The 27,875-nt window shown below is 43.9% G+C and overlaps 4 protein-coding genes across 6 annotated transcripts; 1 reads left to right on the plus strand and 3 right to left on the minus strand.

Moving 5' to 3' along the window:
• Positions 1-65: 65 nt before the first annotated feature.
• Positions 66-4,378, minus strand: pex11b (peroxisomal biogenesis factor 11 beta). The gene is made up of 4 exons (XM_041053683.1): positions 4,126-4,378; positions 3,364-3,479; positions 3,059-3,260; positions 66-2,417 (listed from the first exon to the last, which is right to left on the minus strand). The coding sequence occupies exons 1-4, from the start codon at positions 4,179-4,181 to the stop codon at positions 2,018-2,020; spliced, it is 774 nt and encodes a 257-aa protein (XP_040909617.1). The 5' UTR covers positions 4,182-4,378; the 3' UTR covers positions 66-2,017.
• Positions 4,379-5,384: 1,006 nt separating this feature from the next.
• smad10a (SMAD family member 10a) lies at positions 5,385-19,101 on the minus strand. 3 transcript variants are annotated; one of them, XM_041053681.1, is made up of 13 exons: positions 18,803-19,101; positions 17,777-17,852; positions 13,162-13,402; positions 11,638-11,812; positions 11,472-11,495; positions 11,145-11,351; positions 10,795-11,052; positions 10,524-10,625; positions 9,701-9,754; positions 9,430-9,613; positions 9,062-9,230; positions 8,785-8,923; positions 5,385-8,362 (listed from the first exon to the last, which is right to left on the minus strand). In XM_041053681.1, the coding sequence occupies exons 1-13, from the start codon at positions 18,804-18,806 to the stop codon at positions 8,151-8,153; spliced, it is 1,845 nt and encodes a 614-aa protein (XP_040909615.1). In that variant the 5' UTR covers positions 18,807-19,101; the 3' UTR covers positions 5,385-8,150. The 3 variants fall into 3 exon arrangements, with proteins under 3 accessions (XP_040909615.1, XP_040909616.1, XP_040909614.1); XM_041053682.1 differs by having other exon boundaries at positions 10,524-10,622; positions 13,162-13,405; XM_041053680.1 differs by having other exon boundaries at positions 13,162-13,405.
• A 734-nt stretch (positions 19,102-19,835) lies between these two features.
• snapin (SNAP associated protein) lies at positions 19,836-22,518 on the minus strand. The gene is made up of 4 exons (XM_041053686.1): positions 22,387-22,518; positions 21,310-21,356; positions 21,014-21,132; positions 19,836-20,582 (listed from the first exon to the last, which is right to left on the minus strand). The coding sequence occupies exons 1-4, from the start codon at positions 22,500-22,502 to the stop codon at positions 20,475-20,477; spliced, it is 390 nt and encodes a 129-aa protein (XP_040909620.1). The 5' UTR covers positions 22,503-22,518; the 3' UTR covers positions 19,836-20,474.
• Positions 22,519-22,572: 54 nt separating this feature from the next.
• Positions 22,573-27,831, plus strand: chtopa (chromatin target of PRMT1a). The gene is made up of 6 exons (XM_041053684.1): positions 22,573-22,829; positions 23,842-23,931; positions 25,064-25,214; positions 26,225-26,399; positions 26,535-26,681; positions 26,817-27,831. The coding sequence occupies exons 2-6, from the start codon at positions 23,867-23,869 to the stop codon at positions 27,017-27,019; spliced, it is 741 nt and encodes a 246-aa protein (XP_040909618.1). The 5' UTR covers positions 22,573-22,829; positions 23,842-23,866; the 3' UTR covers positions 27,020-27,831.
• Positions 27,832-27,875: the final 44 nt, after the last annotated feature.

The raw sequence follows: 27,875 nt of genomic DNA on the forward strand, positions 1-27,875 counted from the left end.
GAGGATGATGATGATGATGAGGAGTGAGAGGTGGAGTAGATCAGACAGACGCAGCATACACGCTCAGCCACACACACACATGCTCTTTATTACAGGCACCACATCAAGCAAGTCACACAGCTGGAGAGTGAACATGTACATGAACATGTAAGTTTGAAAATCATGTCCTGGCTCTGGATTTGGTTTTATTTACTGATGGAAACTGGCAATCAGATCATTCAAGATCATGGTAAGAAAAATACAGTTAAGTGTGATTAGAAGATCACATTACAGGTTAGAAAAATCTGCATCTTCTCTGATTAGAAACATGTCCCTCTCTGATCAGTAGGTCTGTACCCTGGAACATTGTTACATATCAAACAAACAGGAGGAGGAGGGAGGCAGGTCCGGTCCGGTCCAGTCCAGTGGGGTCAGTCTGATGTTGAGCAGGGGCCCAGAGAGAGTCGGAGAACTTCAGTCCAGATCAGTGACAGGATTCTGAGACAAAGTGCAATTCTTCGACTTTATATTCTTGAGACTCCGGCTCTGCTGCGGGACTGTTGATGCTATGGGACAGTTCCAAGGGACGATAACAAGAGGACACTGGCCACCACTAGCTGTGTGAGTTAATCATTCACTTAACTTGGTATACATGACCAAGATGAAGGGTCAGCTGTTCTCTACTGATTTCCTTTCAGGCTACAACATTTCCAACAGCCTCCCTCGCCTTCCTCCACCACCTCTCCTGGCACGTCCTCTCATCCTGCCACCACTACATCTTCCCAGTCTCTGACTGGGCAGACTGGGAAGTAAAATTGTGGTGGACGTAGTATATTGACAATTGCGTTACCAACTGGTTCGAGGCATGGATCAGAATATTAAAAAAAAAAAAAAACTCATCTCAGTTAAATGAGTTAGTCTAAGATACAAATCATCAAAGTGTACTTTAATCTTTATGAGGTTCTGAATTACAGTCGCATCTGCCTGTGTTGTTTACTTATGTTGAACAGTTTACAGTTTAGTCCAGTGTGTCCACCTCATCCGTCCCACTCTGAGCTATAAAAACCCTTCCTCTCTTACTCCTCCCTTTGGTTGCTCTTGGTTTCTGTCCTGCTGAAGTTAACTGGCACATCATATTAAATGTCTTTATCAGAAAAAGACAGCCGCTACACTTTCTCCATACATGTGGGCTAATTTCATGTTCTAAACATAAAGCTGGATCCACAGTATTTCTTCCTCTCCTATAGACTCTTGAATATTGATATGTATCTTTAATGTTCTCTGTAATATAACCTTTCATTTATCATTTTCTCCATTTTCTTTTACACTTCCATTCTTTGGATGTTAAAAACATCAGTCCATAAGTCTCATCAGGGCTTGCACAGTCTTTCCATGGTTTGCGTGTTGGATTTACAGCAGCCTCCTTCCAACTATACACACACACACACACACGGTGGGGTCCAAAAGTCTGAGACAACTTTCCAATTCAATTCAATCTGAATGATCGTGTCTTAAGTGAATCATAAACATGATTCACTCAGACAGAATGAGGTGTCTTCCTTTGTCCAATGTCATGTTGTCATTTTGATTGGCTGTCAAACATCAAGGGGGTGGGGTGAGGGTGAGATACATGGGCTTGGCAGAAGGCAGAAGGTACAACAGATAAGTGATGAGCTGCTGATAGACTGTGATGGACGATGGATGATGATGACCCTCCTCCCTGGAGGGACTGTGGTTCGGTTACGGTCTAGTGCGTCATTCTGATGAAATCTCAGAGTACTGGGACTGATGTGTAGAGTGATGGCTGAGGATGGGCTGTGAGGTTAAGCAGTGTGTGTGTGATGCAGAGTAAAAGAATCTCCTTGGGGTGTCAGTAGTCCTCATTTCTTTTTTGGCGTATCTGAAGGATCTGGATGCCCTGCTACTTATTCCAGATCGCTGCTGTCTTCACTGAACCATCAGTTGTTTACCCCGTTAGCTTGTTATCTCAGTCACCCTTTTGTGGCTCCTCGGGCCTCCACTGTACCTCCACTTGGATTCATGGTTTGAGTTTGAGCCAGGGGTGGACTATGGTGAGGATGGAGAGGACAGAGGAGACCAGGCCACAGGCCCCGACAAAGCCTTTCCCCGTAGGGTAAATCCCCAGCCGGTCCAGAGGGATGAAGATATCACAGCCGTTCTTCACCAGGTCCAAGAGCAGCGGCGGGTTGCCGTACAGCACCGTCCCCAGCAGGTGAAGCTGTCTGCGGAGCCACGCCGACACGACGGGCAAGGCCACGGTGGCCGGAGCTGAGGAAGGGGGGGACAGGTGGTCATCGGGCAGGGGGTAGGGTGAGGGTGGAGATTTGGCGGCTCTGTAACGCGCTTCTGCCTCCATGAGGAGCCGGAGCTCGTACACGTCTCGAGTCAGGTTGAGGATCAGAGCGAAGAGGTAGTACCTGTAGAGTTCAAGCACACAGTTGGCATGAGCTGACAGCAGACTGGCCGCCGCAGTGTCTTGCTATTTTCCCTGGACAGTTTTGTCCCGTCCAGTAGGGTGTGCAACACTGGCGTATCGCAGCAACCGGGCCCTAGCAAATGGAAGTTAAAGCTGATCTGACTTTTTAAAAAAAGGTTGTTGTATTTCAGTCTACGGAGCAGCTGGATGGTTCTCTTGTTACAGGAAGCTCCTAGTTCAAATGCTGTGAGTCACTGTGCTTTTGTCTGTATTTTAATGTATAAATTGTGTACGGAAAAGACGCTAAAGAGTGGAATTTTTGTGTAGAGCTGAACAGCTGACGTTCAGAGTGGGTGAGTTCTTGAACCTGTAGAACTTGTAAAGGGACTTGTTGAGCTGTCAAATGCGGCAAAACAACACAACACAACACATTTCAGTGTGCCAGTAGGGGTCTGTCAGCATTCCTTCCACCAAAAAGAACGCTGAATGTCTTCAATAAACCAGCTAAGAGACACTAGAGGTGACTGTGTGTAGACTGACCGCCGAGCTGCTGCAGCTGAAGGTTAAACTCCGCCTTCAGTGTCAACTTCTGCGTATGTGTAAAAAAAAAAAAAAAAAAAAAAAACCAAGAACCCGGCTCACCTGAAGGATCTCTGACTCCATTTGTGTTGGTCCAGTTCGGAGATGAGGCCTGTTTTTCCAGCCCACAGGACGTTGTCACAGGCAAAGTACATGGCTCTGTTGAGGTGACTGATGGTCAGGCAGAGCCTCAGCACGCTGTCCGAAAGGTGTATGGCTCTCTTAGCAGCCTCCAGCGCCTCCACAGAGTTTCCCAGACGCAGCACTGGGGGTGGGGTGGGGGGGGGGGGGCATATTAGTCACACTCCTTCAAGCTTTGGTGCTTGGGAAAAAAAAAAAACCAACAACACAGTGGCTGCTTCACTCACACTTTCTTGACAGGCTCATGTGTGCTTCCAGCTGACTGATGGTTCTGTGGAGTTCAGCCGCTGCCCCGCCCTTCTGCAGGGTGTAGCCCAGCAGAGTGCAGGCATACTGAGCAGCCCTGGGAGTGTACAACACACACACATACACACACAGAGTCATTAGGCCGATCACAGGGCTGTGTCACAAAAAAAAAGGCTCAGGACAGAGTAATCAGCAATCAACAATAACACTGATCATGGGACTGCAAGCTACATGAGGTAGGTGTGCAGGTACGCCTCCCAGCATGCACTGGGGCAACAGATTAATGGACACATGCCTCAAGTTTATGTTCCTGCATGTTGTTCCATACACATCACTCAGTGTTAAACATCCGATGTGGGCAGACCACAGTGATGCTGCTCAAAGTTGAAAGACTTTTTCACTGATCAGCTTGAGTGAGACTTAACTGCACGTGTAAACTCATGACTTTTATTTTAGGGTTCACCCTGAAACCTGCTGGTCCTGATCCAGCTAACCATCAGCTGCAGCCTCACAGGTTTTGTTGCTATGGCTGCTTTGAAGAAGAACAGTATCCGGACTGATGCCAGTCATCAGCTATGTGTTCTGGAAAAGTTACCCGCCGGTGGGTCCGAGGGGCTTCGTTTCCATGACAACCGAGGTGCGACGCTGACTGATTTACCTGCTGAAGGATTTAGTTAAAGTTACGGTTAAAGCGGTCCCGCACATCAGACCAGCTGTCCCCCGTTCTGAGCTGTGAATTTTACCTAATGACTCGCTCCTTGGCCTGGCTCTGGGCGGCAAAGCGGACCCACGAGTCCATAACTGGCTCCTTGCTCTCGGCCCTGTGACGGCTGCTCGATAGTCGACGTTAGCTAGCTGTTGGACCTGCTCCTGTTAGTGCTGGTTAGCAGCTGTTGTCAGTCAAAACTAGTCAAAACTAGTCCTCTGTGGACATTTCTAATTCCACCACAGCTCTAACGTCTCCGTTCGGTCTAACGGATATCCGCGTCCTCTACCTTCTTCTTCTTCTTCTTCTTCTACGTTTTATGGCGGGCGTTAAAAGGTGCACGTCGCCACCTGCTGTACCGGAGTGTGCATCAGCGTCTACCTCCCTCTCTGTTCCTTAATAAACCGTGTTTTTTTTTTAGCAACATTTCGTTTAAAAATGAATCATTGTGTTGTAGCTGGACAACTGAGAGTCCTCCCATCACCTCTGCTGTTCCTAAAGGTTCATGTTAGACACGTGAAGGCCGTTTGACCGTGTTCTCTAACAAAATCAAAAGAGTCTGCATACACGGGACAATAGCATTTGTCGATTTTACTTTAATATCCAGTCAACATTACAAGAGCAGCACATCTTTACAATAAAATAACTACAAAAGAAACATAACCATATGCTAAATGCAGCCAAATTCAATTCTTTACTACACATTTTCAATATTGTTTTAAGTGTCGGAATAAACCTGTTTGATGTTTTTGTCAAAGGGATGATGTTGTTGGTATGAGATGGGATCCAGATTTTATCCAGAAATGTTTCACATTTTGTCCTGCAGATATTAAATTAAATTAAATATTGGAATATTGAATCCCAACCTGTTTTTGAAAAATTCTAATTCCATTTCTGTTTTCTGTAAAGCAGTTGCACGTCCGTGTATTCTGTTTTTAACATTCATTTTCTCCCAAGCAAATCAAAACACACGAGAGAAACAACGCTTTCTATGTAACTGCACCCTCCATCAGAACTCAAGTGACATGACTCTACGCCCTACCCACAGTGCAACACTCTGAGGGTAAGACAGGTAATGAACAGAGCTCTTAATTGTTGTGATCATTACTAACTGTGATTTCTTTGTCAAATGTCTTTTGAACATTTTTAAGACATGGGCCAAACACACCGGTCTGTGAGCAGGTTTTGTTTGTCTAAGAATTTTACTGTCCACCATCTCCATCACATACATGAAGTGTGTTAATAATGGCAAACATAAAAGACACTTGTATAAGGAGAAGTGTCCTCTGTCTTTGCGGAGAAGACGCTTGTCGCTTGGAGGCCTGTTTAAAACCTGGGGCGCTTTCTTTAGCAAGTCAGCCGTTTTTTTTTTTTTTTTTACTGATTTACAATCTGGAAAAAACTGTCAACTATGTGGTACCCAACCGACATGGAGAATAAAGTGTCCAACCGTCAGTGAATAAAGGACATATATTTGGGTTTAAATAAAGCCTTTCCTACTTTCCCTTTAATTAGTATAACATAAAACGGCTTCTTTCTAGGAAACGTCCTTGGAAACGATTCGAAAATGAGGGACCCTCAATAAAGAGTGACCTCAGTGACCAAACGAGACGGAGACTGCAGCTCCAAGACAAAAACCCTGACAAGCGGTCCTGCTAAGAGCTGAGGGGTACCAGCTCCATCACTTCAAACAGCCTTATTAAAAACTGCCAGCTCAGCAACACATGTAGGAAACCGACTGCAAAGCATTTCTGGACACATCATGGAGGTGATGCGATGTGAGGTGATCAACATTGATTTGATTGTAGAGAGATCAGGATAATCTGTTGATGATGATGATGAATTTTGCTCATCATCTGAGAAAAGCCTATCGAACACTTCCCTGAATATGGGCAGAGGCGAACCGATAAATGTGACATCTATTTGAATTGTCCATGCTAAGATTAAGATAGTGCCAAGCATATGCATTCATATTTTACACTCACAAAGGACTAAGGCCATAAACAATACTACTCAGGTCATAGGAACGCTATCTCTAGAAACCAGCTTGATGAGCTACACGGATACCTGAGGGGGAACCACAGAATATCATCAAAAGATTTCGGGAACAGCTGAAAACCAAAATCACAATGTGCAACATCGATCTTCATGTGTAGAAAGACAAACCCGAGTCTTGTCTTACAATCCAGTGTTGGTGCATCTACTATTGACAACAAAAGGCACAAATCACCAAAAAAAAATGCATATGTTAATGGCTGATCCTTGTGAAGCAGCTGAATCAGATGATACACGTTTTTTTGTTTTTTTTTTCCCAGTTTCCTGACAAGAGTCAAACGACACACATCTCATCGCACCCAGTTCTTTCTCCATCTTTGGATCTACATCGACAGACCACGTATATCCCAGTATAGCTAGAGTTTGGATTTTGCCTAAAGGTTTGACCTTTCAACACTGATTAAAGTGTGGACCCTTATGTTTAGTCAAGTGCGGTTCGCCACAGGAGAGCAGATCTCGGTCTACATGGTAGACTCAGCCTTGTATCTGAGATCAAGTTCTCAAGAGAAGTCCAGACTCCACAACCTGCATCTTCATATCCACATTAAGCGTACATTAAATAATCACCACGTGAAACATATTTCAGTTTTTATTTCATCTCGTCTAATTGAAGTCAATTTGTGTGGAGCTCTCTCATAAGAGGAAACAAGGAGTCCTCTTAATAGCAACGTATCAGGATCTCTGTTTAAAAGTTGGCAGCTGTTTTCAGTCCTGCTCTCCTGTCCTGGGCCAAACACACGGACCTACTGAGAGAGAGATCAAATCAACCGCTAGTTACACGTCTAGAAGAGACGGCATCCTTAACAGGTCAGACCAGAAAAACAGAAAGGCACTGGTGACACACGGCACTGGCTGGAGTCTGATGTTCGGTCTGCCAACGCTGTCTGTGGACACCGCACGTTACAAGAAGAGCAATTCTGAAATCCAGTACTGCCAGTACACATGACCACAGACCACAGACCTGACCACAGCCCTGAGCACAGACCTGAGCACAGACCTGACCACAGACCTGACCTCAGACCTGTCACTGATGAACAAAGTGTGTGCGGTTTAGGTGGAAAACTAAAAACTGTGACTTTGCACTGTAGTTATGAGGTAATCTGGCTTTGGTGATTTCCCACCCACCATTTGGTTACATACAGGGTAGCACTGTTTACAGAGAACAACAACACTACTTTAAAGCTAAATGTTTTTGGCTTTTTAGACTTTTGGTACAAAAATAATATTAGTTTTGAGGAGCTGAGCGTAATAAGAGGGCTAACAGTTTGAGTGGAGATCAAACATACAGTGAAGAGAGCGATACAAGCACAGAGATGACTTAACATTGGCTTCCTTAAATCCATGCTTCTACATCACATAACACTGTCTAGATTCAGGCTGAATCTTTCTTTTTTTTTTTTTTTTTTTTTTTAGAGGTATGCAGTTATCTGTCTGGAGTGGTGTTGACTCTCGGATAACACCATTTGTAAGTGTGTGTGTGTGTGTGTATGTGTGTATGTGTGTGTGTGTGTGTGTTCCATGAGTGACTGTGCAGAACAAGAAATCCAAAATGCATATAGGGGGGGGGGGGGGGGGGGGGGGGGTGGATTTCTGAAACACATCCCTGGATTTCTACAGTGCATACAAATGTTTTGTTTTTTTTTAGGACAGAGACACAAACTCAAAATCTTTGACCTTCAGAGATCCAACTCCCTTTGTGTTTGACTTGAGATTGTAGAGAGTAAAGCATTAGAAAAAAATCCCAAAGACATCAGCACTTTTATGTCTGTGTGGCTACAGACCTTTTGGTTTCTGTGTGTGTGTGTGTGTGGTGTGTGTGTGTGTCTGTGAGACAGCATGAGTGCTGTGTGCACTGATTGTTACAAGCATAATGTGTTGTTGGTCATTGATTTACTTTGTGTTTCAATTAGATAGCATATTTGGCCTGAAGCAGGAATATCCAAACATGCGTCTGTGTGCGCACATTCAGATACAACAGGTTGGAATTTGAAACATGGATCTTGGTCTTCAGTTAGCAGGCCCTGGGTCTGCCAGCGGCATAGTGTGCAACACCTCATCCAGAAGCTGCAGAGCGCGGTGCAGGTGGACCTCCACCCAGCAGGGGGTGTGCTTGATGCTCTGCCGGGGGTAGTCGGGCCCCCAGCCCTTAACGAAGCTGAGTCGCAGGATACATAGTCGCCTGAGGTCGTCCACGCCGATCCCCGCCGCCGCGGACAAACCTGAAATCACACGTGACACCCACTTTTCTAACAGACCTGTCTCATTATATATATACATACATATCTTTACTACAAAGAGCTGTCTTTGACTGATAATCAGTGATTTTTTTAGGAGAATTATCTGTAAATAAAAACAGATATTTAGCCCTGAGTCGTGTTCTGCAGGCTTCCTCGCAAGCTGTTTTCAGCTGCAGCAAACTCAACCAAGGAGGTAGGGCCGCTTGTTTTGTAGCCTGAGAGGCAAAATCTGGGGCCAAAAACTATCTGGGGAATCTCTGGCTATTGCTTTTCAGGTTTAAATGCTGTGAATGTTCAGGAGTCATGTGGTTTAGTGACCTGTGAGTGACAGAATCAAAGTGATACAGAACAAGTGAAGGGACAAAGACAGGACTTTGTATATGGAGAGAAGTCTCGACACTTACTAACTGCAGGTGCGATTCCTCCGACGCTCCCTGGACCGGGAATATTTCCCGCCACGGCAGCCGCCTGTGCAGCAGCCGCAGCCTGAGCAGTCGCTGCCTGCTGCTGCATCTGTCTATGGCACTGTCGCAGGTCAAACACCTGGCCAACACACAAAGCAGCTTGCATTACAACATCTGGAACAGGCAACGGTGAAGGGCAGAGTATCATTCATTGTATCTTGTTCTTATTGTGTTAAACTGTAATGATATGAGAGTGGTGTGTGAGATGCATTCAGACCTTGATATAGGCTCCAGGGTAGATCTTGTGCACGGCATCACCCGGTGCTCGGCCCGCCTCTCTGTCGAGGTAGTAGCTCTGTACAAACACGGCGTGGTCGCTCATGCAGCGCATCCACACGTCGCCCTCGCCACGACACTCCAGCTGCACGCCTTTACCAATGTGTAACCTGGGGTTAGGGTTAAGTTAAAAGAAAAAAAAAACCATCTTATTGGCCACTGTTTTTTTTTTTTGGAAAAGAGATGCATAGAGTGTAGAGGTGTAGTCTGAAAAGGTGGTGCAGGTCATGTTCAAGGCAATCCTATTTTCACTGGCATTAAATCCATTGCAGAGACACAGCAGAGGAGTGTCTATCCCCGTCCACTCACCTGGCTCTCTCGCTGGCATCCGTGCGGTGGACGTTACTCAGCTGGCCGAGGCAGAAGCGATCGCCTCCCGACGGGTCAACGTAACCATCCACGGTCACTACAGGGCAGCTGGAGGGCACCTTGAACATCTCACCCACCTGAACGTCCATTTCAAAGTAGGAGATAGAGCACCAAAACTCTGGTCCTGCAATGAAAACTGTAGCTGTAATCCTTCAATCAGTAACAACATTAACATTCAATGTCTTGTTATACATATACAATGATCTCTGACCTGGATGATTGGACACAGAAGGAGGGAAAGAGGCTGAGCCCTGATGCTGAGACCCTGAAAAGCAAAAGGGATGTGTAGATTAGTCTGAAGCAGGATATATAATTTGTGGGTGGTGGACACGTGCATGCATAGGATAAGTTTATAAATCCATTTTCCCATCTTTGCACTAGTACTTCAGTGTAAAACATTACCGCAGGACAGTATCATGTTCCCCCACGCCCACCTACGTACCTGTTCCTATGTCCCTCATCAGCTAACTTACACACCACATTTGTCTCTGGACTTGCATTGCCTTGACCAGGCAGCTGGGTCCACACAGTGCTCGGGGGGGGGGGTGCTTGGACCCCCGGGGTCTGCAAGTCCAGTTTTTTTTGTTTGTTTTTTTTTCTTTTTATTCTTCCGTAGGTAAAAGTGGTACTGAAGCACACGCTGTAAAATTCATGTAAGTGAAGTTTTCAGGGGAAGTATAGAACGGTGGGAGTTTTTCAACTGTGACAGCTGTGGTTGATATGACTTGTACTTTTCAAGCTATGAGGACATTTTTTTAAGGACAAGTTTCGGTTTATATGCTGTTGTCTGCTGAGGATCCAGAGCAGTTTGAGTATTTATATTCTGGTCCAAGGCACCCAGTCACCGTAGCAACCGGTGACTCCACAGTATCTGGGCAGAAGTGGACAATGGACTCTGATTGGCTAATTAGATTCAATAACGCTTAGTCTCAGTGAGAATATATTTGTCCAGAAATCTTGACAAATTACAGTGAATATGTGGAACTGTTATATCATTAGTTTGGAAGAGATGCAAGTCTTAAAGCATATCTTACAGTGGTGGTTTGGATGATGGAGGGGAGGTTGTTGGTGACCACGGCCATTCTGCTGGGGTCCTATGGGAGTGTAGGTGGCTGTGTTGTTGCCTGTCCACACTGCTGGATCACAGCAAAGTAAAGAATGTGTTCGTCAGAGTACAGTACAACAATTTACAGTTTTTCTTAGTCACTCCGTATATTATTGAGGGATAATGTCTATCTGTCTAAATGATTAAGCAATTAGAATTTATCCACGTATGTATGTTACATACAGTATGTGCGAACTCACTGTGAAAGACAGTCTGGCTCTGAGAGTGTTTATTGCTGCTGTATCCGTTCTGTCCATGTGAGTGAGAAGGAGGTAAGGAGGGTTGTTGTGAATGGGGGGGCTGCGAGGGTTGCTGGGCAGCCTGCTGTTGAGGTGGGGGTTGGGTTGGGGTCGGAGGTCGTGGTGCCGGGGTCATGACTTGAGCCTGTGGAGATGCAGCTTGGAGATGGCCGTCACTGTGGCCACCCTGCAGCGGCAGCATGGAGCCAGAGCCGGACACTGGAAGGACAACAGTGGAAACAACATCAGAGGAGACAGAAGTTTTCAGCTCGTTATTTTTGTTTTTTTGTCAGTCAGTCCGAGGAGCGGACCTTTTGGTGAGACAGGCAGGTTGGTGTATCTGCTGACAGGTGGGGGTCCATGTGGCTCAGAGGACAGTTGAGGAGGCAGGGGCTGGCCATAATGGTCAGGAGGAGGCAGTTTCAACGCAGCTTGGTGGTCAGACAGAGGCATGCCAGGTGGGAGATCCATCTGTATACAGTCATGGATGTATTCCTCTTTGATGAGGCCACCTGGTGCTGCGGGCAGGAGGCAGGAGGTTAGGTCAGAAATGTTTAACCAAGGTCATCAAAAAAAAAAAAAAAAAAAGACAATAAACCTGAACCTGCATGGAGCCATGATGTGTTGCTGTAACTCACCTGTGTTTTGAAGGCTGAGACCAACTGCCAGAGAAGACAGAGAGAACATTAAGTGAAAACCAGACCAGAGTCTGTTGAACTACACTTGCTAATATTTGTCAATGATAAAAAAAAAAAAAAAATTAGCACAGACACGTGAAACCTGGGAAGTATGAAGCTGACCTACCGATGCCTGGAGACACCACCCTCTCATAATGGTAGGGGTTGACGCACACATTGTCGTACTTCAGGTCGAAGGCGTACTGGCAGAACTTGACATGCTTGAGTTCATTCTTGTGGAGGTCAGGCCAACGCCACAGACGTGCGTAAATCACATGAGGAAACCCTTTCCTCCCCGCCACCTGAGGAGAAAAGCACAGCATCGTTACAACCGCCGTCACGCTCACTACATCCTAACTCCACGTGTGTGTGTCCAGAACTGAATTGTGCCTCCGTTTGTCGCTCTGCGGTTCAGCAGCACCAACAATTCCCTACGTAAATCTTACCACCAACCAGAACCATATTTATTCTACCACTCATCCAGCAGTGGATATTTCTGTGATCTCTAAGAAGCTGTCTGAATGACAAAATGTTTGCCTGAGGCCAAACCAACATTTCCTTATATTTCTGCAGACTGCAATAGGTGGAGCCAAGAAGAAGAAGAGCAGTCAACAGTCATTTACTGGATAAAAAGCTGGACTATAAATGAGACTATAAAAGAGTAAACTGTGCTTACTGTTGACTTAACAAGCTCTCATTTTTTGACAATAACAAAAAATAGGACACAAGGACAAGCATATAGAACAGCAACAACACACTGCCGGTCCTTCAGCTCACCCCCGTCAGTCCATGAGAGTCACTGAACACCTTTTTCTGAGGTAACACATGCACAGTCCCCGTTACTATACTTGACTGATTAACAGATTCTGAAAAGAAATCTGTAAAAAAAAAAAAAAAAAAAAAAAAAAAAATCCATGGCATCGTCTTGTGCTCACACCCACACTCACACACATAAATCAGCTGGGGGTTGGGCCGTGAGTTTAAAGGCCTATCAGAACAGTGCACAGCTTGTTTATAATATTCACAGGCAAGACTTTACAACTCCAGGTGTCACGGCACCCACAGGGTAAACAGCATAAATCCAGAGTTAGCCTGCAGGGAGGACGGTCAGTGGGGATGAGGTACTATCCGTGGTGCTGAACCCGCCGTAACTGACACAGAATACCACAATCACAAACATCAGCTGCTAATTAGAAAAATAACCTGCACACTGACAGACTCAGGTGGGCACAGTCTAACACAGCCAGCAGTTTCCCCCGTGCTACAACAAGCAGAGGGGAAAAGTGAGCCACTGCTCCCTTGCGGCATAATACGTTAGCCGTTTTTCTTTTTAGTTTTAGTATTTTTATGAAGCGAACACATTAACACACTTTTAAACTCTGTCAGAGACCACACCGATTACTGCTGTGAGGGGGAGGGAGATGGGGTGTCTGGACAAGCAGTGGAAGAAGTATTCAGGACAGGAGGAAGGTGTCCAATTGTGTGAGCTGGCACAGCGATCATAACCATCAGCTTAACAGTGGAGGAACTAAAGAGATGATACATGTACATAGAATGCTGCCCCCTGCTGGATATATTATGAACAGTAAATAAATAAATAAGAAGAAAACAATAAGAAAATAATAGGCCTTCCTATGAGAGGAGGACTGACCTGCAGTCGTCCATCTAGCGTCCTCTGGATGGTGACACACTTGCTGGGATGGACACCGTTGGTGGTAATGGCAGTGATGAGTGAGTCCAGCTCGTCCTTCTTCTCCTTCAGCTTCTTGACCAGGCTCTCAATGGCCCGCTTGGCGAAGCCCTCGTTCTCTCCACCCTGCCGGTGGCACATGAGGCTGTGGACGATGCTGAGGCAGGCGTCATTGCTGCTTGGAGGGTTCACCGACATGATGCTGCTGCCAGAGGACACAAGCAGAAGCCTCTTAATGCTTAATCGCTTAAGGAACACATCATTTATAACTATATCTGTAAAGGGTGCAAACCTAAGTACACGAGCTGAAGTACACAGAGTACTCAGGTGTGTGTGCGCAGCTGCGATTAATGGTTGCCACGGTGACGGTATCTCTTAGACTGGATAAGGCTAAGAGATACCTCTCAAACTCTGGCTCATCACTCAAAGAATTCTTACTTAATCTTTTATATTATGTATTTTGTGTATATTATTTATATCACTGAAGTCAATGGCGCTGTCGGACTGGTGCTCCTCACTCAGGCGCTCATGGAGCAAAATGTGCACTCGTCTGTTTTCGTAGATAGTTACATTGTGTGAAAGAAGACAAATTTGTCAAATGACAAATGTTCTGGCAAAAGTCATGTGTGAGGAGTGAAATTTGTGAAAAGAGTGAGAAAAGTTGAGGAGAAATTTTTGAACTGAACTGCTTCTCCCCACGCTGTCTGTCAGGTCGCCCACGCTAGCTGTGAACAATCCAATGTAAAAAATCTGGAAAGGTCAGGGAAGTTCACAAAACTTGAACTGTGATTGTGTAAAAAATAAAAAAGGATGAAGGCCATAAAAGAGCTGAATTGCTGAGTGAGGGTCCCATTGTCCGTGAACATTTTAAAGTCTGAATAAAGTCTCTAGGTGAATGTATGAATGAGTAGGCAGAGGCAGGTCGAGGATGAGGTCGAGGATGAGGATGAGTGTGTCTGAAGGTTTCGCTCATTCACAGCCATTATAACTAAGGTTCAAAGGCTTTCTGAACAGCAGAATGGGTTACAAATGCATGAGAAGTTAACTGTCAACCGTGAACATGCTGTCCATTCACCTTAATGGGAAAAAATGTCTAAAAAGGTTCAGTATTTTGGAAATTTTGGAAATATATAAACTAAATAAATACATCCAACAATGTCCTTGCTGAGCTGAAGATAGAGTTTGAATGGAGTTTCTATGTTGAAGTGTGTATAACGAGTTACAATTAAAAATGATGGAATAATAATAAAAAGTCTCATTTTCTAAAACAAATCCAAAAGCAAAACGTTAAATGGCATCATGGTTATGACTGTATTAGCCCTGTTAGTACTAAAGATTGCAACTTCAGAGGAAACTGTGGTGGGATTGCTGGCTTCTGGAAAAGCTGACCCAAAATGGGGCTGGGAGGGGGGGGGTGGCAGCTATGGTAACAAAATCACAAGTTATTTAAAGAGATTTTATACTCTATATATTTTGTGCATATTGACCACTAGGTGGCGCTTTCACACAAAGTTAAAAAATTATCCAAAAACTTCTTTTTCAAGGACCATCGTGACTGTCGGATCGCTTACCCTGAATTTTGGGGTCAGTCGCAAAAGGTTCCCTCTATCCAAAGTTCAGGGTTTATCCCAGACTAAGTTAACAACTCTTTCTTGACTACCACACTGTAATACCCCCTCAGAAACATTCCAACTTTGGTGGAATGTTTTCCACTCTCTGTGGAGCTCTCAATATGAGACACGGGCCTGCAGGGCTATGTACACTGTTGCCCATAAAGTTGGAATAAAATATATTTTATCTCTTCTCATGAAATGATTGTGACAATGTGATAGATTAAGTGTATATCTTCTCAAAACTTTATTGATCCATCTCCTCCAATGTGATTACTAGTGTGCATAAATATAAATAAAAAGAGGAATGTGTCTGAAAACAGAATTATTCCAACTTTATGGGCAGTGTATTTGGTTTTGTAGGGGTCCAAGCTTGCATTTTTCTATTCTTCCATTGGTAAAAGTGGTACCGAAGTAAGTCAAATTCAGGTAAGTGAAACTTTCAGGGGCAGTATAGAATGGTGCACACCTGTCAGACACCAAAAGTGACATATGTCCACCAACAGATGGGGCTATAATAAAGGTAATTGCATTGCAAATGGCACATTGAATAACCTTACATGCATGCATTGCCTGAAAGTAGCTGAATGCCATGCCCATTTCCGACTAATTTATTTTCACAAAAGTGCGAAATTTGTGAAACTTCTTTGAATTCCTCCTAGGGTGTGAGTTGGATCTGCTAAAACCTAGGTATTAAAGGAACTTTGAAACATCAGTTTCAGTTTTACAGGCCAATCACTTTTTTTTCATCAAAATTCATGATGATTCATGAAAGCATTAAAATATCAACCTGAAAACTGAAGCATATGTTCATAAGATCTCAATTCAATTCAATTTTATTTATATAGCGCCTTCCACAATCAAAATTGTCTCAAAGCGCTTTACAGAGACCCAGAGTCTGACCCCAGAGCAAGCACTTAAGGCGACAGTGGCAAGAAAAAACTTTCCCTTTGAACAGGAAGAAACCTTGAGCAGAACCTGGCTCAGATGAGGGACCCTCCTGCTGATGGCCGGGCTGGGTGAAAGGAGGAAAAGGAGGAAGATAGGACAGCTGGGAATGCCATGCTGTATCACTAAGCTTATGTATTAAAATGCATCTTACTTCACCCGTAGTAGGCGTCACATATGGAAAAGGTTTAAATCTCATAACCTGCTATTTGGATTTGTGCAAAATTTGGTTTCCACAATCTAGGGTCATGACTCAGTCAGTGCATAAAATTTGGTTTATGATTGATTAAAGAGGGCATAGCCTATTTTTCAATAAATCAAAATTTCTAGACTTTTTACATTCCAAACCTCAAAAAAATTAAAACGATTTTGCTCACACAAAAAAAAATGACACAAATCATCCAGCTGGTGGCGCTGTACATTGTACATGGCACATTCAAAAGGTGTCAGAGAGCACGGCAGCTGAAATAAGGGCCTAATTTACTTAGAAAATGGTGGTTTTGATTAGGTTTGCACCCGCAGCCTGCGTGTATTCAGTGCCTGATTCAGCAGCACAGCACTCACTCACTCACTGAGAGTGAAGGAGAATTCACAGGAAGAGTCCAGAGGTGAGGTTTCTAGAAGATCTCTAGGCTCAGAAAGGAAATGATAACAAAGTGATCTCTACTACCAAACTTTGGCTACGTTCGGTTCAACTTCAGCTGAGAGAAACAGTTACGACAAAACTCAACTTATTATTAACAGAACTGTGACATTACAAGCTTTACCACATATATAATTATTAATACATTAGGGGGTAATAAACACATTCATGGGAGACAAATGTGAGGGGATGAAGGGATATTATAAGAGAAATCCAATATGTGCAAAATATCAACAATATTGCACCTCAACTGGTCGGGAGTAAGGTGCACAGACAGATGGAGGGAGCAGGTCCAGCTGAGCAGGTGGAGATGGAGATGGTTTTGATATGTTATTACTGAGGTAAATGCACTTAGATGTCTTAACAAAAGAAAGAAAAGTTTAGTTGCAGTCTGTAGTGGTTTTACAGTTCACTGTTGAAGTTCGATGATGGCAAACCAAAACACTCTGTCCACTATTTGATTGTGTTAGCCAGCATAATCCGATTTTGATGAACAATGATAGTAATGATCATTTTTAACACAATTTAAATATTTCAAAGATAATTTGAAATCCAGTGAAATACACAATCGCCCTCTGTTAACATGTGTTCTCAGTGCAACAGGGAGAGAGATATGTCCTACAAACACACCCAAACAAGGGACATGCAACCTGCAACTCCAACCTGGTGCGCCTGTATGATACATACTGCATGTGTGACTGGAGATGTAACACCAGAATCAGGTGTTACATTCTACCCAGGACACATTCAAATTTAAAAGTCCACTTTCCAATGTCATTTTCACATTCAGATTGCATATTCTCTGCCAATTTGAAGACGACAATGAAAAGTCACATTCACTTTTACTCTCAGGTTTTTACGCAAGCACAGATGAGATAAAATGCTCAAAGGATTGAAAAAATGGACATCTCCATCTGCTGAGGAAGATCATGGCATGGGGTGAGACTATTGTCTCATCTGTTCACGTATGTCCATCCATCCATTTATCTATCTGGCAACATATGACAATTTCTGCTTCCCACTCCTTTACATCAGTTTGACTGTCACTTGATGTGAGCTGATGAGGGGCCAACACGTCAGTATCAGTTATATAATAATTCTCTTGTTATACATAGTTATTACAGATGTTCACAGTTTCACACCACAACCAAACACTGTCAACACCCATGTTCAAACCTGGCTGGGAGCAGAGCTGTGGATACGACAGCTACTGTTCAGTCACCCATTCAGACCAACACTCACTCTAGTGGTGTAAAAGGCGTACTGGTATAAGCACCACTTCAGTGCTATCAGTTTCGGTCATATAAGATATTAAAGTCAATGAGAGCCAAAAACACTTGGCATCGCCCTCATACATATTTGCTGTCTTCCTTACCTGGTATTAAGTTGGTCAGCCAATGAGTGACCAGAAAGTTCATTGGCATCGTGATGACCCAGCTCTGAATCAGTCCCTGTTGGTAGATCAGGGAGACCAGGAGTTAGTGGGTGCAAATTCAACAGTTATTTGAGTTTTAGATTTTGACAAAGGCAAGTAGGCCTTCTTCAAAACACAGTAAAAAAAAAACAGTTAATGCATGTACTTAGCTGCTGTACATCTTGGGCAATTACAGTCAAACATACATTCATTATGGAATTCTGCCTCTCAGAGAGCAGCCTATATGCTGCCAGTCAGAGGTTAACTTGCTTCATATCCATGAAGAGTTGAATCGAGGGAAATTGGACTTAGTTGTAGATCCTGAAGACGTTTCACCTCTCATACGAGAGGCTTCTTCAGCAGCACTGACCGTTAAGCCAGATGCCCTCGGTTCAACTCTTGATGGATGCGAATCTCCACACGTCCCTTGCGTCCACGTCTCCTCTTCACAATCGTGTTAATCATACAGGCCCAGACCTCTCACATCAATGTGATACCTAGACTTTCAAATGCAAACTTCCTACAGTGTGATTTGGCAGGAAAACACAGGAACGATGTTCTGTTACCTGTCCGCCTAATACAACCTGAGCACTTTCCAGGCCATACATTTACTTCACTGACATCCCATATCGGTTAAACATGCGTCACGGAGTCTGCTGTCTCAGCATGGCCAAGCACCAGCTGATATAATAAATAAACACATTTCTAATCTGTCTGACTGACTGAAGTTGAACGACTAGAAGGAGATAAGAGCGACGAGGCAGGATCCAGAGAACGACATCGGCCCGTGTGGACAGTGACAGTAAAAGAGTGAGACAGCAGAAGAGCGTTTATTGCGGATAAAAGCAACAATTTAGCAAGCTAATCTGTCTGACTTCCCCCCCCCCCCCCCCCCTCATACTCTCGGTTTCTCGGTGATTCGGTCTGGTCGTGGTACTACCGAAACCGGGAGAAAAGAAAAGACAGAAATAAATGGCTGGTACTTACACATGAGCCGGAGTGGAGAGAAGAACTTGGACAGAACGACCTCGGAGCTCTCCGACAGCTCTCTGCGTGTCGTCCGTGCCGACCAGAGCTGCTGTTTGTGTTTATAGCCCTTTGTAGCAGACCTGTGTGTGGCTCTGTGCTCACGCCGCTTATTTTTCCGGAGAATTCCAATACACAGGCATGTAGCTAGAAGAAGCTACTGTTTAATTCTCATATGCTGTAGTGCGCGAGTTTAGTGTTTCTCTGTTGTTTTATCCTTATAACGGCCCCACTGTCTCCTCGTGCATCCTGCCTTTTCCTCACGCGCACGCCACAATAACAATAGAGGGTAGACGTCGTGCGTGTCAGCGTCTCGACAGGCTGCAGCCAATAGGCGGTCAGGTCTCACAGGGACTAGCACTGTTGGCCAATCACGGTGCGGTTCTCACAGCAGGGCCGCGAGCCAGGGTCTGTCTGGTTCGTCTAGATTGACAGGTCCGCGAGACTGTTTTTTTAAGGTGGCGCCGCTGAGATTAGCGCCCCCCCTCCCCTACCCACACACGCTTACACACACACACACAGTCGAACTGCAACTGTTGTTTGAGTAACACTGCTCTTTTCTGGTCAGAGATGACAGAAAAGAAAAGCACCACTGAAGCAGTGTCCTATCCACGAGTTCACAGTTTCTCATCCTTTGCTTGGCTGTGATCAGTTTACTGTCCAAAAACAAATGAACAATGAATATGTCATTCACTCGGGTCTAAATGAAGCAATACTTTTAAGCTAACTCCTGGAAATAAACAGATGGTTTTAGCTTCGACTCAACGTTTGTCTGTTTTCCCTAAAACTCAAAAACTGAATTCAATAGATGATAGAAGAGTTATCAGTCAGATTTCCATGAAATTTGCTGAGCACACATTCCTGCTCCAATTTTAATGATCCTACGGCCTTTCCTCTAGCGCCACCCTCCGGACCCTGATACTTGTAAGGAGCATTAAACGGGTAAATCATCCAAGTTTCACATTCAGTACAACACCAGCATGTTGACATATGAGCAATTTAGAAAACAGTTTATGAACAGGCCCAAAAAATGAGAACTTGACATGAATGTACCTTTATAAACCTCCATTCAATACCATACAAAAATCACAGGCATTATGTTTGTATAATCATGGAGACACTACACAACACGTTTCATTTTTATCATCTACTTTGCAACCGGTTTCATAATGTGGTTTGCGTTGATTTGCTACAACACATTTATGTGAGCAGAGCTTCATAGAGAATACAGTGGCACCCATAAACAAAGTCTGGAAACACAAGGAGAGCTCAGTAACACCCCCTTCACTTGATCAGAAGACTATAACTAAAATACATGTGGATGGTCATGACCTTTTAATGGCTACATTTGTTTAATATATATTATGTATATGCTGCTGATGCTGTAAAGCTGACTCTGTTGCATTTTACCAGAGGATTAGACAATAACCTATTTGCCTAATGCTAAGCAGAGAACCTGGATTTTTTAAAATAACATCAGACAAAGCAGTGCAGGACATCGACATGTGATTAGACAAGCAGCTAAGTAAATGTCAAGGAAGACTTGACCTCCTCATATTACAGTTTCATGTATTGATGTGTCCCTCCTGGACAAGACAGTTCACAGTATTTGCTGTGCAGAGCAGGAGGAGGGTCAGGGTTTACTGGGAGAGCGGGACGTGAACACTCCTGAAGCCTCCAGCATGGTCTTTCTTCGTGCTGTCTCTTTGGCCACATTATGGTTAAGTCGCCTCAAACGTTCCTGAGAAGATATTTAGGTTATGTTATCGTTTGTATATTGTTTTACTGTTTGTTTTTTGTGCCATTTTCTGTTTTTAAACTTGAGCAGTTGGTAATTGTGCTGGTGATTCTAGTAACTCTAGCTGTAACTGTAGCAGTATAGTGGCATTAGGGGTTATCCACCAACTCCTGGGAAACTTATCTGGCTCTTTAGATGCTAAACGCTCCACTATGTTCACCAGCTGGACTCCACTGACCGAGTCTGTGTGCTGTTTGCTGCTGAGCTGGACCAGGAAAACATCCAAGTTGAAGAAAAAAAAAAAAGCTATGTAGAACTGAGGGAAACTGCAGAGTGGTGACAATTCTCTGTAGGTTTGTCACTACAAGCGGCACCTTTCATATTATTTAATCATTGTCAAAGTATTAGTGCAGATAGTAAAGCTGACCACTGACCTGAGCATTCTGCAGTATGTTGTTTACCAGCACTACTCGGCGTCTTGCATTGAGCAGCTTCTTTACATAAGGATCAAGGTCTAGAGCCACCTTCTGATGTTCGTTTATCCTGCATAACTCTGCAAAAAGATGTGCAAGACACACAGGACAAATCCACTGGTTAGCGAAGCACGTTATTTAATGTTCTTCAGACGTGTATTTTTAAAAAGCTAATATTTTTACAGTAAAGACAAATGAAAAAAAGGTTAACAAAACACCTGTGTCAGGGATTTCACAGACATTATACAGCGAATTACCTGTGGCCAGGCTGTCTATATGTTCTCTTAATTCTACCTGGCTTTCTCTGCAAAGAATAAAACAGACACATTATTCCAAGAGGAAGGACAGATGATAGAACACGATGAATGAAGTGTGATATATCTGGATAAACATGTTTTCAGTATATTCACTTAGAGGGCACTTGAGAACAGGAATTGTCTCGCTAGTACGGTCCTGGATATTTAAAATCAGCGAAATATTCTGATAAAACTTCTGGTATACGGAGGAATAAGTGGTATGGCTAAACGGCTCTCTCAAACTGCAGTGTATCTTCACATAAAAAGCTGGATGTGTGTTCATACATGTAATTTATGAGTGCATGTTAGAAAGCTATATAGGGAATGTGTACTGATACACATGTTGAAACATGTCCACACAGTGAAATCATCAGTATATGCCTTCACATGTTATCAAGAAAACATGTACCTAGTTCAAGTTAGATGGTTAAAGTATAATTGTTTTCATTTTATCTTAAATATGGAATATAGTATCTATCAGAGTTAATGGCTTTTTTTTATAATGAGGCCCTGATAGTCAGATTACAGCTTGCACTGATGATTTATAGTAGAATTAACCTTCACAAATGTGTAACGTATTTCTCTAGTCCAATCAATAAAAAGTAACAGTCTCCACTAGTAAGACTGTGAATGTCTGTAATTGCTGTTCTGTCTAATGAGGATATGATTTTGACCAGGATAAATGCTATTATGGAATTCTAAAATATAACTGTGGATAGTCAATGAGCCCTTTTTATATTAAAACGGCGTCCAAAACTGCATTACCTCTAGTCATAAAACGAACTGTGGATATCCTAATGACATTTTTACTAGTCATAATGTTATTCTGGATATTCAGATATACATTATGGAAATCTGGAATGGGTTTTTATTTTGGATATCTGATATTAAAATCATCATTAAATCATAGCTAGTACATCTGTTACATTAGTAACTATTACCAGCAAGAGTCACGAGACAGTCCTAAAGGGCAGTTAGCTAGCACAGCTGGGCAGTGTGATTCAGGCGAGGATGAAATGACGGCCATTATGGCTTTACCTGACTGAGTGTACGTGCAGGTCGAGCTGCTGGATGGCAGGCTTAAGAAGATCGAGCAACCCCTCCGCGATAGCATCTTTACCTGAAGAAGTCTCAACTACAGCCGCCGCGGCCATTTTACTGAACCGTCGCCGGCCCCCAAAACAGGAAGCTACGTCACGGTGACGGTGGCGTCATAAGGTGCTCTCCATTTTCTTCCCGAGGATCGTCAGGGCGGACGGCAGGCAGCACCATTTTAGGGAGACGCGTCGTCAAACTCTGTCTCTAGCATTTACCTTTATTGTGACTACGTCTAGTCTCTTAGGAAGCTAGAACATTACAGTTTCTGTCCAATCAAAATAACACGAGATACCGTGCACTGCCTCACTGTGCAGGTCCTACAGCTGCTAAAGCTAACCCCAGCCGACTGTAAGGCTTTTCTCTCGACCGACGGAACATTCACTGTAAGTAAAAAAAAAAATATATATATATATTTATATATATATTAGACTTTGTAGTTCTAGTAGAACTTCTTCCACTAGTAAATACAAATATTTGCAACGAGAGTTGATTTGGACCACAGATACAGGCCTTATTTATAGTCGCTGACCCAGCTGACTTGTTTTTGTTAGCCGGTTTGTTGAGATCAAGAATGAGGACACTAATTGGAAAAGGTGTGTAGTTGACTTGAAGTTATTTCACTAAATGGAGCTATCACCATTTCTCCGTGACGATTATCTTCCTGGCAGATTGAATCATGTGTTTGTGAGCCCCTTTGCTCGTTATCTTAACACGGCCCCACCTACAGAGGACCAAATTAAAGTGTAAATGAACCAGGCGGTGGCTGGGAATCAAATCTGCCTGTCCTCGCCGCTCCGTGGTACATGAGAGCGAAACACCTGTGTTTGTCTGTCCAGACTCCGCTGCACATGTTTGTCTGTGTTTGTTATGTGGCCAGGCAGCTGTTGAACGCCTCTCCATACCTACCAAACGGTCTTATTATTGGCTACTGCACAGAGCCCACCATCTTAAGATTAGGCCCACATTACTTGTTAGCTAGTACCTTTGCTTGGCTGAAGCTGGTTAATGTAATTCCCGATGAATAAAACCCAAGTTTAATTCAAAATATAATATAAAACAGATTGGCATGTTAACCATAAACTATATCTTACAGCATGTGTGAGAATATTTTTATTGTTAATCAGTCCTTTGCTTATTACATATCTTCCGCCATTTAAATAACTGAACTGAAATATCTGGAATCAGAAGATAGGGAATGTTGATTAAATATATACCTGACGCAGTAACATGTAGTATTCTTACTTTACACATTATAATGAGCTACATGACCTAAAATCTGCAGATCCTGATTCAGAACTATAAAGTTAATAAGCTAAAAATATTTTCTCTTGCTAACCTTACCTTCTTATGACTGCTAGTTCATCTTGCTTTATTTTTTATCCCATCTTTTTCCAGGAGACTGAAAGCGAAGTCTGTCAAAATGAGTGCAGCCTCCTCCCAAAAAGTTGTCCTGAAAAGCACCACCAAAGTGTCTCTAAATGAGCGGTGAGGCGCCACGCACCCTGTCAACAGTTAGACACCAGATGCAAGGGCCAGCCTTGGCTTGTGAAGGTTCTAGTGCTCTCTACGGAAAGGCTACTGTTGGGACTGGACCCGACATGGATGCTATTCTGACTGTCCTCAGTGTGTGCACTGCTCACTCAACTTTGCTGTCAACTTTTGCTGATGTACCAGCAGAGTTAAATGTGATTGTAACATGGAGCAGAAGGGACTTTCCTGAGCCAAATATCTTGTGTGAGCAGTGTGCACATGTAGACAAGGGGAGAGGGTAGTGGTCATACTTGGTAAGCCTTGGTAAGCCTATGCTGGGCCAGACCACTGTCCTACAAAAGGCTTGGCACTCCTGCTCCCTGTTAATTACACAGCGAAGTATACTTCACGTATACGCCTTTAAAGGGGAGAGGAAAGCTTAAGCTACACCAGGGAGACGGGGCACCTCTTAATCCTTTCTGCCTCTCTCAAACTTTTCTCTCTCAAACCAGTGCAAGTGAAGCACATGCTCCTTTATCCTCCAGCTCTATCATTGTCTTTCTCCTCTCTGCTCCAACTCTATAAGACACTGGGTACTCAGTCCTAGCTTGGACGTGACTAAGAGCTCCCGTTCCCCCTCCCATCTCTCCTTCCCTGATCGGAGTCTCCGTGGTTTAACCATAAGTCACGGTCCATGCTGTAAGTGGCTGGGTGGCCAAGCACTTCTCGTGTCCGGGGCCTCTGCTGCTGCAGTATGACGACACCCCCCGGCCAGTCAGCTGGAGGCCTGTAAGTGGCAAATTGTGCTCCTCTTCTGGCACCTTCTCTCTGCTTCTGTCCTTCACCTTCTCTCTGCAGTTTCTTTTCTTTATCTTAGTTTGCCTGTCTTCTTGTGCTTGTTTGAAAACACATGCTCAATTCAAGTATGAATAATTCTGGAATGTCATTTCATTGAGAGAGAGAAAGAGAGTGCCAACAAGTGGAACATAAGTCTTAAATGCCAAAAGAGCCACCCAGAGTCTGTGTGGCCACATCCGTAACATGAGAAATGACTTGATGTGGAACCCTGCTTCCTCCTCCTCCTCCTCTGTATATCCCCTGTCCCCTTCTTTTACTTCCTCCCTCTTTTTCCCTCCCACCCCTAAAGCTTCACTAACATGCTGAAGAACAAGCAGCCCACTGCGGTAAGCATTCGAGCCACCATGCAACAGCAGCATTTGGCCAGTGCCCGCAATCGCCGGCTGGCCCAGCAGATGGAGAACCGACCTTCAGTGCAAGCTGCTCTGAATCACAAGCAGGTGAGGCCAGAGGTCAGACAGGCTGAGACACAGTGGACATTTTGTGATACGTGAAGTCTTCTGAAGTCAGAAAGAAAAACGGATCATAGTGCCAGTATTACATTCTGCTAGTGTCCATCCCTTAGCCTCTTTTAGCTTGTTGTTGTTGTTTTATAACCCACAGATTTGAATGTTCACAGTCGCTCCCATTAGTCCTCAGCAGGAAGCAGTAAAATGGCGTCTATAAACCCACCATGCAGCACCACAAAGTGCTGAACATAGTTAAACATCTAGGAGCAAAAGGCAAGATATTTTTCTGAAAGTTGGTCAAGACCAATCCTGAGTTACAAGCGATTTAGTTTAGCATTTCCATAAAGTTGGAGACATGTGACAGACATTATGGGAAGTAAAATGCTTAAAATCATGTAACTCAGTGCCATATTTTATACCACTGCTTTCACAGATTGAGGAGTACTGAATAGTACATTGATGTTAACAGGTAGTCCCCTATAGGATTTAGATTTGTCAATATAGGACTGACATTTGTCAAATACAAATAGGTTTCTCCTGGCAGTGAAGTTTGGTGTGCTAACATGATGAAATTATAGCTTAACTTTATACTACGGCTAAAACGAGGCATTACATGTGCCATTACATGGCCGTGTTGGTTAATGTAGCAGTGAGACAAAGATTTGGAGAAACAGATTTGTGTGTTTAAAGGCTACAGGAAAGACAGGAATTTGCCACTCTGGAAAGCTATTGCTTCAGCAGCTATTTGGTCGTTACGATCATGAGGTATACACAGCACTCATATTACAAAATTATCTTTCGTATGCGTACAATTGGCCAACGCAGCATCTTATTGGATGAGACTGCATTGCGTTTCATGCAGGGCCACTGGTAGCCTGTACGCAGGCTTAAGGCTAACGCCTTTCACCATCAACTGCAGCGTGACTTTTTCTTGGTATAGCCCACTTCATATGGATGAGTTAATTTTTATTCCTAACTACTACCATGAATAACTTCATCAGAGCCTGAAGCAGCGCCTGGGAAAGAGCAACATCCAGGCCAGGCTGGGTCGGCCTGTCGGGGCACTGATGCGTGGAGGAGCTCCTGGAGGCAGAGGAGGACTGCGGGGGATGGCCAGGGGAAGCCTCAGAGGACGAGCCAGAGGAGGAGTAATGAGGGGAGCTCTGTCCCTGAGAGGTGTAGTATATCCACAAAACACACATCCAGCTGTGTGCTCCTGCTCCCTAGGGCTCCTCTCTCATGGCTGTATCTTCTTGTTTAGACTTTTTCCTGGGTTTGCACCTTGTGATGATATGACTTTGTGTCTCACAGGGAAGCGAGTGCCTACAGGTGCCCCCATGCGAGGTCGTGGCTCTGCTGGCCGTCTGGCGATGCGTAGAGGAGGCCGCCACCGCGGAGGAGCTGCCGGCCGAGGGGGGCCTCTGTCCCGAGGAGCAGCAAGAGGAGGAGTAGCCAGAGGTCAGAGGCTGGCAGTGTTTTATTTTCTCTTTATCTCTTAATTATAGTAAGTAAAAAAAGTGGGCTAACTCCAAGCCACTGAGTTGTTAACTGCTGATTCAGTGCTGTCCAGTCACCATTGTTGTTTGTGCACAGGGCGTGGTGGACTGCGTGGGCGTGGTGGTTTTGCTGGTCGAGGTGGTCGCGGCCGCGGACGGGGCCGAGGCGTTGGCCGACCCTCTGTGACCCGTGAACAACTGGACAACCAGCTGGACGCCTACATGTCAAAGACCAAAGGTCACTTGGATGCTGAACTGGACGCCTACATGGCCCAGGCAGACCCAGACAGTATGGAGTAACCCTTGAAGGATTCTGAATATGAAGCACATGCAGAGTCACTGCAGAACTGTACAGCTGAACTCACTCATACGGTGTAGTTTTGATGTGCTGAGAAATGATTGTGTTCATAATTTAGATGAGTGGTGACAGTCCAGGACTCGGCAGGAACTCAAGTTGTCATCTGAATGTGCTTCCACCACTAGTCAGTTGTGCACCAACCTGCTCCTGCAAAACTCTTTTCATTCTGGAATAACTGTGTGAAGGGACCTTTTTAAACATTAACGAAACCTGCTGTCTATACACTTATGTTTTTTTTTTTTTTTTTTTTGTTTCTTTTTTATATGTATATGTCCTAAAACACTTTTTTTTAAAAAAAAAAGAAAAAACCTTTTGGACAGATGTGTAATGGCTTAATGATCAATGATCCAGATGATGTTGTATTAGCTTTCTGTTGAAACCAATTTTCAATTAAACCTTTTTTTTTTTGTTCACTTTTATTTAATTTGATTTTAGCATTGGTGTGCGCAGACCTTTGGGGATTCATTAAACAGCTTATTCTCAAAGCATCGTCAAGGCAAAACTTTCTAAATTATGTGCTGAGAAAGAATGTATGCGAAATGTCTTTGAGCCAAGTATCTGTCCTTGTTTTGTGTTTGAAAGATGTAGTACTTTGAAGGTTTTGTTTTTTGTTTTTTGTTTTTTTTATCTCTGTATCTTCCACTTGTTAGCATTCTTTAGTGGAGGGTTGGCATTCTGAATTTGTACTTGAGAGCATTTGTATGACATTATCCAAAACAAGTCAAATAGGTTTTAATTAAAATGGAAACGGTGATTTTCCTAATTGTGTCAGTTGTATGAATTTTAAATACCCTTGAG

Source organism: Toxotes jaculatrix, chromosome 13, assembly GCF_017976425.1.
Source record: "Toxotes jaculatrix isolate fToxJac2 chromosome 13, fToxJac2.pri, whole genome shotgun sequence".
In the NCBI taxonomy this organism is placed as follows: Eukaryota; Metazoa; Chordata; class Actinopteri; family Toxotidae; genus Toxotes; species Toxotes jaculatrix.